At 30.0% G+C, this 13,157-nt stretch overlaps 1 protein-coding gene and 1 long non-coding RNA gene across 2 annotated transcripts; both read right to left on the reverse strand.

The window, feature by feature from the left end:
- Positions 1-229: 229 nt before the first annotated feature.
- LOC108450058 ((+)-delta-cadinene synthase isozyme C2) lies at positions 230-3,190 on the reverse strand. The gene is made up of 7 exons (XM_017747494.2): positions 2,962-3,190; positions 2,601-2,865; positions 2,127-2,499; positions 1,577-1,795; positions 1,358-1,496; positions 945-1,193; positions 230-684 (listed from the first exon to the last, which is right to left on the reverse strand). Exons 1-7 carry the CDS (start codon positions 3,085-3,087, stop codon positions 391-393), a joined length of 1,665 nt encoding a protein of 554 aa, XP_017602983.1. The 5' UTR covers positions 3,088-3,190; the 3' UTR covers positions 230-390.
- A 7,278-nt stretch (positions 3,191-10,468) lies between these two features.
- Positions 10,469-13,157, reverse strand: LOC128292792 (uncharacterized). Its single transcript, XR_008282712.1, has 3 exons — positions 12,553-13,157; positions 11,490-11,637; positions 10,469-10,710 (listed from the first exon to the last, which is right to left on the reverse strand). It is a non-coding gene; the product is annotated as an uncharacterized LOC128292792 (long non-coding RNA).

A 13,157-nucleotide genomic window follows, 5' to 3' on the forward strand; every position in this document is an offset into this window, starting at 1 on the left:
ATAATTTCTCAAATATTTTATTTTTCAAACTTAATGATATACCGAATTAAATAAATAAAGAATTCAAAACTTATCTGAATAAACTTTAGGTGGTAATGTTTAATAGATTCTTTTTAATCTTAATTCAGGTATAACTCATCTTATTTTTATATTACATATTCTTTTATACCAATATATATATATATATATATATATATATATAAAATCAAATAATATATAAAATAGAAGATTTTTCACAATGAAAAGTTTGGACAGAACTTTATTGAATTAATATAAGGCAATAAGTACAAAGACAATCGATTTGGACTTTCTTTTATAATATATGAATATTATAAAACATTATTAATTAGAACTTAATAACAAGCTTGGAGAGGAAAAATTAACATAATTTCAAAGTGCAATTGGTTCAATGAGCAATGAAGTGATTCCACCCTTAGCCGCTTTTCCAACATATGTATAGCCATCGCCTTCCCTGTAAAGCACATCCATCACCCTTGCAAGGTTTAGGCTACGATTCAAAACCTCTGTTGGCATTTCTGTTGGTTTCAAAAACTCTTGATTTACATCCTTCCAAGCACTCTCAACATGCTTGTTGAATACATCATATGCCTCTTGTGCTGTTACACCATATTCTTCCATGTAACACTCGATTGCTGAGCAATCGTCTTCTCTCCTATGCTTGAACTGCAACCATAATAAAATCAAAATTATTCAATCACTATATACCTTTTTTGACGATACTTCCTCTCTAGTAACGTTAAAATGAAGCTAGTTTTTTTTCTTCTTATTCTTCTATTTTAGACTAAATATTATAAATATATAAACATTAAACTTTAATTGTTTCAGATCATGATAAAAAACCATCGTTTGATTTCATTACAAAGACACTCAATTATTTAGTTAAGAGTTCGGTTTCTTGTAATTATATAAATATATTATTATACCTTGTGTTCAGCAACATCATCCATAAACCTACAAATAATTGTGGAAGCTTGAATGATCTTAGGATCATTGGCTGCCCATTTAAAGGTCTCTGGTGTTACGATATCTCCCATGCCGACGAAAGATGTAATAGCAAGCATGGCATAACCACAAGTTGGCAATGCATTTGCCTTAAACTCCTCGAATGATGGTTTGTAGTTTTGAAGAGTCCATCTGGCTTCCACAAGGTAAGACTGAGCAAGTCGTATCATCTGAGGCAACAAAATCCCAATAATTATTACGAATATCAATTCAAATTCAAAAATAATATTTAAATGATTATATATTGTTATTCAAGTTAGTTGTTTATTCAAATCTACAATTTAACTAATATCTTATCTTTTTGTACAAAATATATGTTTGATGATGTACATACCGCATTTTTCGCATATTCGACACGATATTGTCTCCCATGCTCAGCCACCAGTTGTTTCATTTCTTCATAAACATCTAACAGTGCCTTGTAGCTTGGTTTCATGTATTCTGGAAGTTCATCTATGCATTTGATATCCCACCTGAATCCACCCTCAACGTTATATTTGATTATTCCTCGTAATATATACTTGAATGTTAACTTCAACTAAAGAAATCTAACCTCTCAATTGCATTTGTATAGGGAATGAGCTCTTCATATGTTGCATATGAGTCATATGTATCATCTACAATAGATGCCATTGCTATCACTTTTGTCAACATCTTTCTACCAAGTGAATATTGGGGCTCAAAGTACACTCCCGAGATCCAAAAATAGCCTTCAACCACTCTATCTCTTGCATATGGCAACTTTCTTTGAAAGTCTAAATCCTTCCACCACCTAAAAGAATTGTATCATAAAAAACCCCATTAGCACAATGAATCATCAAAGTTTTAATTAATTTCGCATTCATGATATACTAGATTTAAGTCAATTGGCAACCTCGAATTTTAAAATATATATAAGTAAAATGATATAGGTAAAAAAGATGAATCCAAGTTTCATTCCGTCACTTTTAACTTCTGCTATTTAATAAGATTAAACATTTGCAACTCGTCTCCTATACTGAGAATGATGCCACCTATAAATTCAACCCTCCTTCCATTAAAAAATAAATAAATAAATAAGATGAAAGAGAAAAAAAATGAGTGAAAGAGATTCAAAAATATACCTACAAATCTCACTTAGCTCTTTCCTATGCAAAAATTGTAACATGTTGAAGTCGATCTTAGCAAACTCCAACAAAGCCTTATTATGGGACTCAATATCTTGGTATACTGAAAGATAATGCCTTGCCTCAACCCTTGGCAAGCCTCTTCGAATTGATTGTTTCAAAGCATGGGAAACCTCTTCGGATAAAGGATGGTCCAAAGATGCTACTGCAAGGCTTAAATGGTTGGTGGTGAAAGAAATTGCTTCATCCAATATATCTTCACCATGAACCCTCAAATAGGAAGCTTGGTAAAGTTCCAACAATCCTCGAACATCGCTTGTCACGGATGACTTGAAATTCCCTTGCTCGTCTTTAAACTTGTTGAATACGTCTGAGATGAAATTACCCAAAATGAAATATCGTTATCAAACATTCCATGCTATTATATTCTCAAGAAACTTAAAAACACTGTGCTGTTGTTCCAATAATTACCGCATGAAACATTGTATCCATGCTCTCGGAGTAGTCGGAATCGAAGAGATATAGTGTAGAGGTCGTTCTCGGCATCATTGTTGTTATGGTAGATATTCTCTAGTTCATCTTCGATCTCCTTGGTGAAATGGTAACTCACACCCAGTCTTTGGACTGAATCAATGAAGGCTAACTTTTGGGTTGAATTAGCCATTGGTGCCACAATTATCTTCCTCACTTCTTCTTTCAATTGTTGGTGGCGTTTTTCAGTTCCAGCATCAATATTCTGCTCAAAATAATGAAAATTTTCTTCATATTGAATCACTAAATAATTAAACAAATAATATGTTAAGATTATATCAATATGGTGATATATGTATACCTTGTCGGGACAATTGAGGAAGAAATCTCCCCAAATGCTAGGCTGAAAATCGGCTTTGGGACGCATTTCATCCTTATTGGAAGAAAGGGGTGATGGAGAAGGCATCTGAGAAACTTGTGAAGCCATTGCGATTGATCAAAAGCTTAATTTGCAGCCTTTTTTGGTTTGCTCTTGAAATTTGGCACAGAATTTGTGTGAGGATAAGAGTGCAATTGTTGCATGTATTTATAGGTAAGAAAAATAGTGGTGATATTTTAAGTCAAAAAAGGAGAACTTAAATTCAAGAAAACAAAGTGCATGAGAATTACAAATAGATTAAAAGCAATGTGGATTTGTCTTTAGTTTGATTCTTTTTATTCAAAGTTGATGTCTGTTAAAAATATCCTCAATTGATTTTAAACTTCTGCAGTTCGATCAAAATGTTTGAGGGCATGAATGATATTTATTCTTTTCTCTGCTTTTGACATACTCTTCACAGAATTTATGACCTCAATCCACCCGTAATCTTATATTAATTTCTTAGGAAATATCAGTGGAAAGTAAGAATAATACGACTCTCTAGTGTGTAAAATACTGACTTATTTTGATGTAAAATTTACTTTAAAAAAATGTTTGTCATGTTACTTTTAATCCTTAGCAATCAAATGTATTTGTTTACTCATTAGCATTTTAAAATAAATAAATTTGTCATTTATTTGACCCTCTCTCTTTAGGATTTTAGAATTGTTTTTAAATGGATGAATTTAGAAACTTAGATAAAAATATTATTTTAAGGTAAATGAAATTTACAACAGAAAGGTTGTATTCTTAAAATTCTAAGTATCATACTTTTTCATATATAAATATAATAAATAAACTATTTTAAAATTAATAATAATATATTTTTTGTTAAGTCAATAAAAATTATTAATAATATATTAAATGCAAGAAACCTTTTGAAATTATAAATAATATTTAAGTATCTTAAGTCTTAAACAAATGTATAAAAGAATTTAAAATTGAATGAAGTTAACTCGGTGCATGCACTTCCTTTTTCATTGATTTTTATAATAGAGCATGTCAAGTTTGAACAAGGACTAAGCAACGTAACTTGTTTACTACTATACTTTACGAATGACACCTTATGGCATAATGTTCTCAAAGTATACATATTTATAATTCATTTTCAATTTTTAAAATGTCTTAATTCAGTCTTTAAAGTATTAGTAGCATATCAATCAAGTCCTTTTATTAGTTAAATAATTATATTAGGCGTTAGATGTTAATTCAAATTTGAAAGTAGAATATATATATCTCTGTATATTTAAAATTTTATTGACACTATTTTTTAATATGTCAAATCCAAAATTTTCATGTGGTAGATATACATAAGTTTATAGTTTAATCCACGTGTTTAAATATATTCCACATCCTAATTGACATTTAATACTTACATTAACTACTATGCTAATGGAAAACCTATTTGATACAATGTTGATATTTTAAAGACTCAATCGACATATTTTGTAACCTCTTCAGCCTGGCCTAGACATCAAACTCGAATTCGAGATATTACATCAGCCACTAAAATGGTCTAGTAGTGTTAGGGGTTTCTAAAACAGTTAATTTAAAATATTTGTTAATGTTAATAGAAAACTTAGCATATTTTCAAAAACCACACGAGTTAACAAAACCCAATTAATTTCAACTTTTTTTCCTATAATGGTGGCTATTTTTGAAACATTAGCTAATTTATTTATTCTTCTAAAATTTATTTATAAACTTAGTAGCGGAAAACTAATTTTTACATTATTTTAATAAAATCTATATTTCATGCATATTTGATTATAATCTATATTTTATCGTATTAAAAGAAACAATTTAAAAGACATGCATGCTATTAAAACCAAAACCTAAGTCTCATGTACAATTCAAAATAAAATAATATAGTTTTTGAATATTATTAAAATATCAAATAATAACTTTAAAATGTTATAATAAATAAGATCAAGTCGAGATCCTCCAGATGTCGTATCCACGTCCTAATCTAATGAGTTATCTGAAAGATAGAAATCAAAAGAGAATGAGCTATGAAGCTTACTATAAGCCCCATCACAAGCAAAATCAGTGCAAATGCTTAAATATATAGAAACACAAGTTCACAATAACAATTTCATAATATCGATATTTTTCCTAACCTAAGAGTAATTAATCAAACACCCCTTAATACTTAGATCTATTAATTAAGCGGTCAGGTCATTAGGATAAATTAGTTCGAATTTTAGAAATTTCAAAGTGATCTAGATTTAGACTATTTTTAGATTAAGATCATTTTAAATTCAAAATGTATCAATCTAAATTTAAATTTTTATTATCAAATCGAATTAAATAAAATTTATAATTAAATTCTTCAAATCAAATTTATATTTAAATTCTTCAAATCAAATTTTAAACTCTGATCAAAATTGATAACTCTATTATGTCAAAAGTATATTAAGAAAATTAGCTACTCAGATTTTTTTAATTATTTTAGTATATATTATATTGATTACAATTGAAAGTTTCGAGGAGAAGAAAAGCCAAATTGAGTATATTTTAGCCATCCATAAAAGACAGTAAACTTCTTGACTTGAAATTTGATATATACGATCATATGATATATTTGATACACTTAGAGAGTGTTGAAAAGTCATTTGAATCATCAAAAAATACAAATTAGTCAAATTCAGTGACGACATTCCCACTATATAGCTACCAAATTCTTTGGAGAAAAAAAAACAACGAAAATTATCTAATAAAACTTAGGTTGAAATATGCTAAGTAGATATGTTTTTAAAATTTTAGAATTTAATTTTTGTATTTTTATTTTTAAAATTTAGAATTTAATTTCAATTATTAATACTATTAAAATTTTAATGGTTAAATTTAAATTCATTACAACATAATTTTTAATTACATGTCAAGTAAATTTTTTTATTTTAAAATGTCATACTAACAAATTAAATCAAAGAAATAATGATATTAACAATTGAATTTAAATTTTAAAATATAAAAAATTCCTAAAAATAAAATTACAAAAATATAGTTTTAAATTTTAGAAAGGCACAAAAACTCATATAATACTTTAACCTAAAAATAACCATTCAAACATGGACGCTTGACTCTTGGAATAATGATATTTTTCACAATTTATTTAACATATTTTTCAATTTAAAAAATATATTTTTCATTGGAATTAAGACACAAGATCCAAGGGAAAATAAGCAAATTTAATCAAAGGTATCTATTTATAATTGAAAGTTATCAATAAAATTAGTATCTTCTTTCTTATCTAAATATTTTATTGAAATGCAGATTGAGTATTAGTTCAATTAGTATGAACATCGTTATCAATGCAGGAGAACGTGGGTTTAAATGCGTTGAGGCGTATTATCTTTCTATTTATGAATTGGAGATGGACTATAAGTAATTCTAGGCATTGTATCTAAAAATATTTTATTAAAATGGCATTGATATCCAAAGTAGATTTAAAATTTTTCATATTTAAAAATGAAAAATAATTTATTAAAAATAATGTTTTATTAATTAATAATAAACTTACCTAATACTGAATAATTAAGTATTAATTTGGCACACTATATAAAAGTAAATATTCAATTTTTATCCTTAAAATTGACATGTTGAAAACGAGGAAATGGCGACTATAAAAATCAGCTTAACTGTCTCAACAATCAAATAAGTATATAAAACAAAGCTAGTCAACAATTTATGGTGCAAGAGAATATTATATTGGGTATATATAATTTGAAAGTTTAAAAATTGGTTTTTTAGAAATAATTTAAATAAATTAATTATTTATAAAAACAATTTATTTGTAAAATTATATATGAAAATGATCGGTTTTGAACAGTGATTTCAGTGTTGTTGTTGCCATAATGGGTCAATTATTGGTTGGTTTTAGAAAAAAAAATTTTGAGTGCCGTCGTTGACATTAGCGGCACCGGACTGAAGCGTGATTATATAAAATATTCAAGGACATGATGAAGCAATTACCCTTTCTAGATTGGATGAAAAAGGGTGCCGCCATGATTGTTGGCTGCTTCCAATTAAATACTTTTAAAATTATGGTCTATTTGCATGTTAAGTCTATCCCTTTTAAAATTAAATTTAAATAGCTCTTAAAAATATAAGAATAATAAAGTAAACTCCTTTCATTTTTATAAATTTTAAAATTAAATTAAAAAATATATAAATTATTATTTAAATTATCCAAATATATCTCTTAAGAATTTTCCTCAAATAAAAATTATTATTTAAAACTTGAGAAAAAAATTTAGGGATATATTTGGGTAATTTAAATGAAAATTTATATAGTTTTTAAGTTTATTTTAAAATAAATAAATAAATAAAATGAAAAGGGTTTATTTTTGTTATTCTTATATTTTTAAGGCTATTTAAATTTAGTTTCAAAAGGGAATAGACTTAACATGCAAAAGCATTTAATTGGAGCCGCTAGCAATCATGGCGGCACCCCTTTTTTCATCCAATCTAAAAGGGTAATTGCTTCATCAGGTCCCTGAACGTTTTATATAATCATACTTCAATCTGGTGCCACCAATGACAACAACGACACCCAATTTTGTTTTTCATAAACCAGCTAATGATTGGCCCATTACAAAGGGTGATGCTACCAATGACAACAATGGCACCAAATGTAACACCCCAAACCCGGTCTAGACATTATGGGCAAATATGGAGTTGTCACAAAGAATGGGTTTTCAAAACGATTACATTAAATCATTTTGGTTCAGACAACTCATACTGGTTTATATCCATTTTCGAAAATGTTAATTAATTGTTTTATTTGACAAAACAAAATTTTGTAGCGAATGTTATAGTAAATGTTTATTTTCTTAAAATCTCATTCGTAAGTTTAGTAATCCTTTGTTTTAGTAAAAATCATGTTTTTAGCTAGTCGTCCCAATAAATTATTGTACAGGCCAATTTTAGGCCCAAAATCCAATACCCATTACAAATATTAAACCCTTAACCCCAGCCTAATATTACTTAACCCGGAGCCCACTTAAAACAAACTGACCCATTACAAACTAGACCCAATACCCATTTACAACCAGACCCAAACCCCAAAACCCAGAGGCGCAATCTTAAACCCAAGTCAGAAGCCCGCTAACCCATACCCACTAATCTAAACAACCAAGCCCACTAAGCCTAACCCATTAGCAAACCCTAACAGCCCATTTGCTTAAAAGATTTCAGAAGAAACCCTAGCTCCCATCTTGTTCGCCGCTTCTCACCAAGGCCAACCATGGGCCACCTTATGACTACCACCACCACTCCCCACGCACGTCACATGCCTCCACGCACGCTGTCTGGTCTTCCATACCGCAAAATAAAACAAATACCAAGACAAAGCGCACAACAGGAGTAATGGAAAGAAGCTTAAAAATGTTGTAACAAAATAGGCTATAAAAAGCCGAATAAAACAACGTAAAAGGGCTTTTTTCTAAATCAAAATAAACAAAACAGTGACTATCAATATTCACAAGCAGCATAGATCGGGGCCTAAACAATCTAAAAATATAGAAGCAATAGTGGGTATTTGAAGGAAAAACAAAAGAAAACAAAAAGGTTACTCTTTTTATTTTTCTTTTTCGATTTTCTCATATATATACATATATTTCTTCATTTTTTTCTGTTAATACAAACATAAAATAGATATATATATTTTAAAAAAAAAAACTAAAAAATTTACCTTTTGAACTTCATGCCACCGAGTGGGTGGCCAGCAGCCATGGGCCAGACGGGGTCGTTGACCTCGGTGATCGGCACCTCACGGATTTCCCTTTCTCTCCTTCTCTCCCTCTTCTCTTTTCCCTCTCTTTTTTTTTTTTTAAATCTGGTTGCAAATGAATTTTTTAATGTTTTAGGGTATTTATACTAAGTAAAAAATGTGTCGTTTTAGCTCAAAGGCCCAGGTACAAAACGACGTCGTTTTGCCCTGGGCCGATCCGATCCGACCCGACCCGCCAGGAGGATCCGCGTGTTTTGTTCGAATGGGATATTTATGCGTACAGTCCTTCCGCTTTCCGGGCATTTACAATCGAGTTTTTTTCGTTATTTTTAATTTGGCCCTGAAATTTCTTCCATTTTATAAATGAATCCCTTTTAGCTGCACAGCGTTTTAATGACTGGGAATTTTGCACTTTTGGTCCCCCCACTATTTATGCGCATTGAAATTGGTCATTTTCCTTTATTTGTCATTTCAGATTTCTCCTAAAAAACTTTATTTTTAATTCGATTTAGTCCTTTTTGTTAGTCTATTGCCTATTTTCGATTGGATTTGTTTTCATTTTCGGTTATTTATTATTATTAATTATAATCTTTACATATTTATTATATCTACCATATTTTATATGTATTAGCGTATATTTTATTAAGTATATATATGTGTATGTATATATTTATATACTTGTGAAACATTATTAGTAGTTATTTTATTATGTATGTATGATGTAAATATTTCAATATTATATTATATACATATTTTTATACATACTATTTATATATGCTTCTAATATTTTATAGGTATTTTTATGTAAATGTTTTAATATTATATATTTTTCACATATGTTATATATAAGTCTTTTAATATATATTTTATATATATATATATATATATTTAATATTACTAGTTATATTTTTATACTACTATATGTATACTTCTAATATTATATTATATATTTCTAATATTGTATTTATATATATATGCATGTATGTATTTGTGTAATATACTAATGGTTTTCTTTTTCATATTATTATTTCTAATGTATGTATATATTTCTATATTTATATATTATACATATATATTTTTAATGTTCTTTATTGTATACTTCTTTACTATTCATACATTTTTATGTATGTGTATATATCTTTTATATTATTAGTTATGTATTTTTTTACTATTTCATGTATATTGTTATATATGTATATTGTATATGTTCATATTAAATATATTATGTATATATATATATTTCTCACGTCGTTACGTACATACTCTTAATATCATTTTTATATATACGATATTTATTGTTTTCTCGTATCTTATACTATTATTACATTTAATCTTGCATGTATTTGTAGCACCCCAAACCCGGCTCGAAGTTATGGCGGATCCGCATGCCACACCAAAAGCGTTAAAAAAATTTCCCATTCTAAGTCCGTAAAATCGTACTTGATGTTCAAAAGATTAATTCATTAAGGGTTAAAGTGAATGGAAGTCATGCACCGGTAGGAAACCGGAAAAGAGGTGGTGAGTCCATCGGACCGCTATACCAAGCTCCTTCGGATCCAATCCTAGACATGCATACCGCCATTGCCACACCTTAACGTCATGGATATTTCTAGAAAACCGGTTCGATTAAGTCATTTTTAGGAAAAGTGATTAATTTTGGAAAATACTTTCATTGCGGAAGCTTTGCTTGTTGTCGTGTTATTTTGAAATCAACTGTTGTTTTTGAAAACGCGCCCTAAAGCTATCCAATTTCAACAGTTAAAATAAGTATTACCTATCTTACTAATACATATTAAAAACCACCAAAAATAAATAAGCGGCCTTATTACATTTAAAAGCCCAAAACCACAAACGTAATTAAAAGGATGTCCAGTTCACCAGAAGAAAATCAAACTTTCAGAACGGGTGGCCACTCCGAATTCCCTCACAGCTCCAAGCCCACTATGGTTGGGGATTTCCTGCGTGGATGAAAATAAAAGGGATGAGTTTGGGGAAACTCAGTGTGTAAGGAAAACCCATTCAAAGTCCAAGTTAGCTCAAGCCCATTGGGCCTAAGCCCATTCAGGTAACAGTGGTACTGGGCCAGAGCCCTTTTCAGATTACAATAAACTGGGCCTTAGCCCCTTATTCAGATAACAGTATGGCCCATAGGCCCATTTCAAAATACATGCAACATCAGTAAACATATGCAAGCCCATTTGGAGAGACTACTCAACCCACCAACCACTACACTCCACCGTACCAGCCATACACTCCATGTGGGAATAGCTCAACTCACCCAAATTTAACACTCCACAGCTTTGCACCTTGTTTGCTCGCTTATCAATAAATTGAGGCAAAGCCTCCAGTACGTGGACAAGCCACTTTCAGTACTTCCTCCGTCAATATCCCAGTCCCATGCATCAGATAATAACATGGCATGCAGTAAATAACAACAGTCAAACATGCATTTAGGTCAATTTAACCCTAGGGGCATTTCGGTAATTTATCTACTAGGGGTAAAACTGTAAATTTTCCACTTTTAAAGGTATTTCAATAATTTATCTATTTTAGGGTTTTTCATGCATATTCCTACCTTTCACGTACTAATAGAATCACGTCATCGAGGGTTCTTACGAATTGGGCCGTTGGCCCATCATTCCAATTTTGGCCCATTAAGCCCAAAAATATCGAGGCACGTAAATCATGCACTTTACGTCTAAATTTTGCAGCTTACCAAAAACATTAATCGATTTACCTCACGAACATTCGCACACTCGCAAATCTACAAAATACCGGTTTTCGGCATTTCGACTTTTCGACTTTTGCCGATCCGACTAAGAAAGAGGGTGTTAGTTACACACTGCTTTGCGACGATATGTTGACGAGATCCACACACGAACCGCCTACAATTGGATTACTAACACGTTAATCTAACTATTCAAATACAAACTACGATTAACCCCTTACGATATTCGCCAACCACACCTACAGATTATAGTAAGCTTATAAGAAAACAATAGGCAACTCATTAACAAATTTTTGTCAATGTTTACCACATAATCATAATTTCACTGCAAGCTGTCTTCCTGAGCAACAGTCACTAAATTATTTATAACTGGAGCTACGAAACTCCAAATCAAGTGCCGTTAATTTTCCTGAAAATAGACTCATATATATTCTATCCATAAAATTTTCAGAATTTTTGGTTTAGCCAATCAATACCAGATTTTTCTCAAAGTTTCCCATGTTTCACTGTTTGACTAATCTGACCACCCTTCATTACGAATCAAATTTCTCATTGTACAGAATTCAAAATATGTTCTTGTTTATTTCATTAGAAACTAGACTCAATAAGCTTTAATTACATAATTTATTCAGCTTCTAATTCTTCTCCCACAATTTATGGTAATTTTCCAAAGTCATGTTACTGCTGCTGTCCCAAGCAGATTTATTACCAAATCACTCTTTCATACACCTATCTTGCATGCATGTTATTTAAACATGTATATCACCAATCAATCATCACATATCTATGATTTTTACTTAAGCATAATCTCCATTTCATCATTTTAAAGCACAACATGTTAGCTGATTTTTCCTTTAACATCTAAGGCACATGCATGCTCATTTGTTTGGCTCAACTTCACCTATCTTCCATTTTTCATCAAAAGAACATGAAACAACAATCATTTCCTTCATTTTAATTCATGACTAAATGCTCACAACACAACTAAAAATCAAAATATACTTCAAGAGTTAAGGTAGAATCAAGAAGAACTCATGAACTTCAAAATAGAAGCAAGGTATCAAGAACTTACCTTCAATTCTCCTCCTCCTAATGACCAAATACTCAAGAGCTTTCTCCTCTCCTTTCTCTTCTCTAACTTTCAGCTATGATGAACAAAGATGGACAAAACTTTGTTCTTTTCACCCCTTTTTCTTTAATAAAACTTCATATTTCATCCATTTAATTCTTTAATACAAAAGACATGAAATTCTTATCATGAAACATTTACCTAACCCATTATCATGAAACATTTACCTAATACATTATCATAAAACATTTACCTAACCCATTATCATGAAACATTTACCTAACACATTATCATGAAACATTTACCTAACCTATTATCAATTTGTATCAATTTGTACCATAAATTATGGATATCAAGTGTACATTTTGTCTACATTCAACATGATGGCTGGCCACTTCATGTAAAATGGGAGGCTTGTCATGCAAATCCTCCTATTTTGCACTCCTATTTATTTGGTCACTTCAATTTAGCCTATAGCATTTTCAAACATTTTCACATAGGTCCTATTTCATAATTTCACTCACAAATGACAAAATTAAAGCATGAAATTTTGCCAATCATTCACAGAATTCCCGAAAATTGGGGCGTTACAACTCTACCCCCCTTAA

Source organism: Gossypium arboreum, chromosome 5 (genome assembly GCF_025698485.1).
Source record: "Gossypium arboreum isolate Shixiya-1 chromosome 5, ASM2569848v2, whole genome shotgun sequence".
Lineage (NCBI taxonomy): Eukaryota > Viridiplantae > Streptophyta > Magnoliopsida > Malvales > Malvaceae > Gossypium > Gossypium arboreum.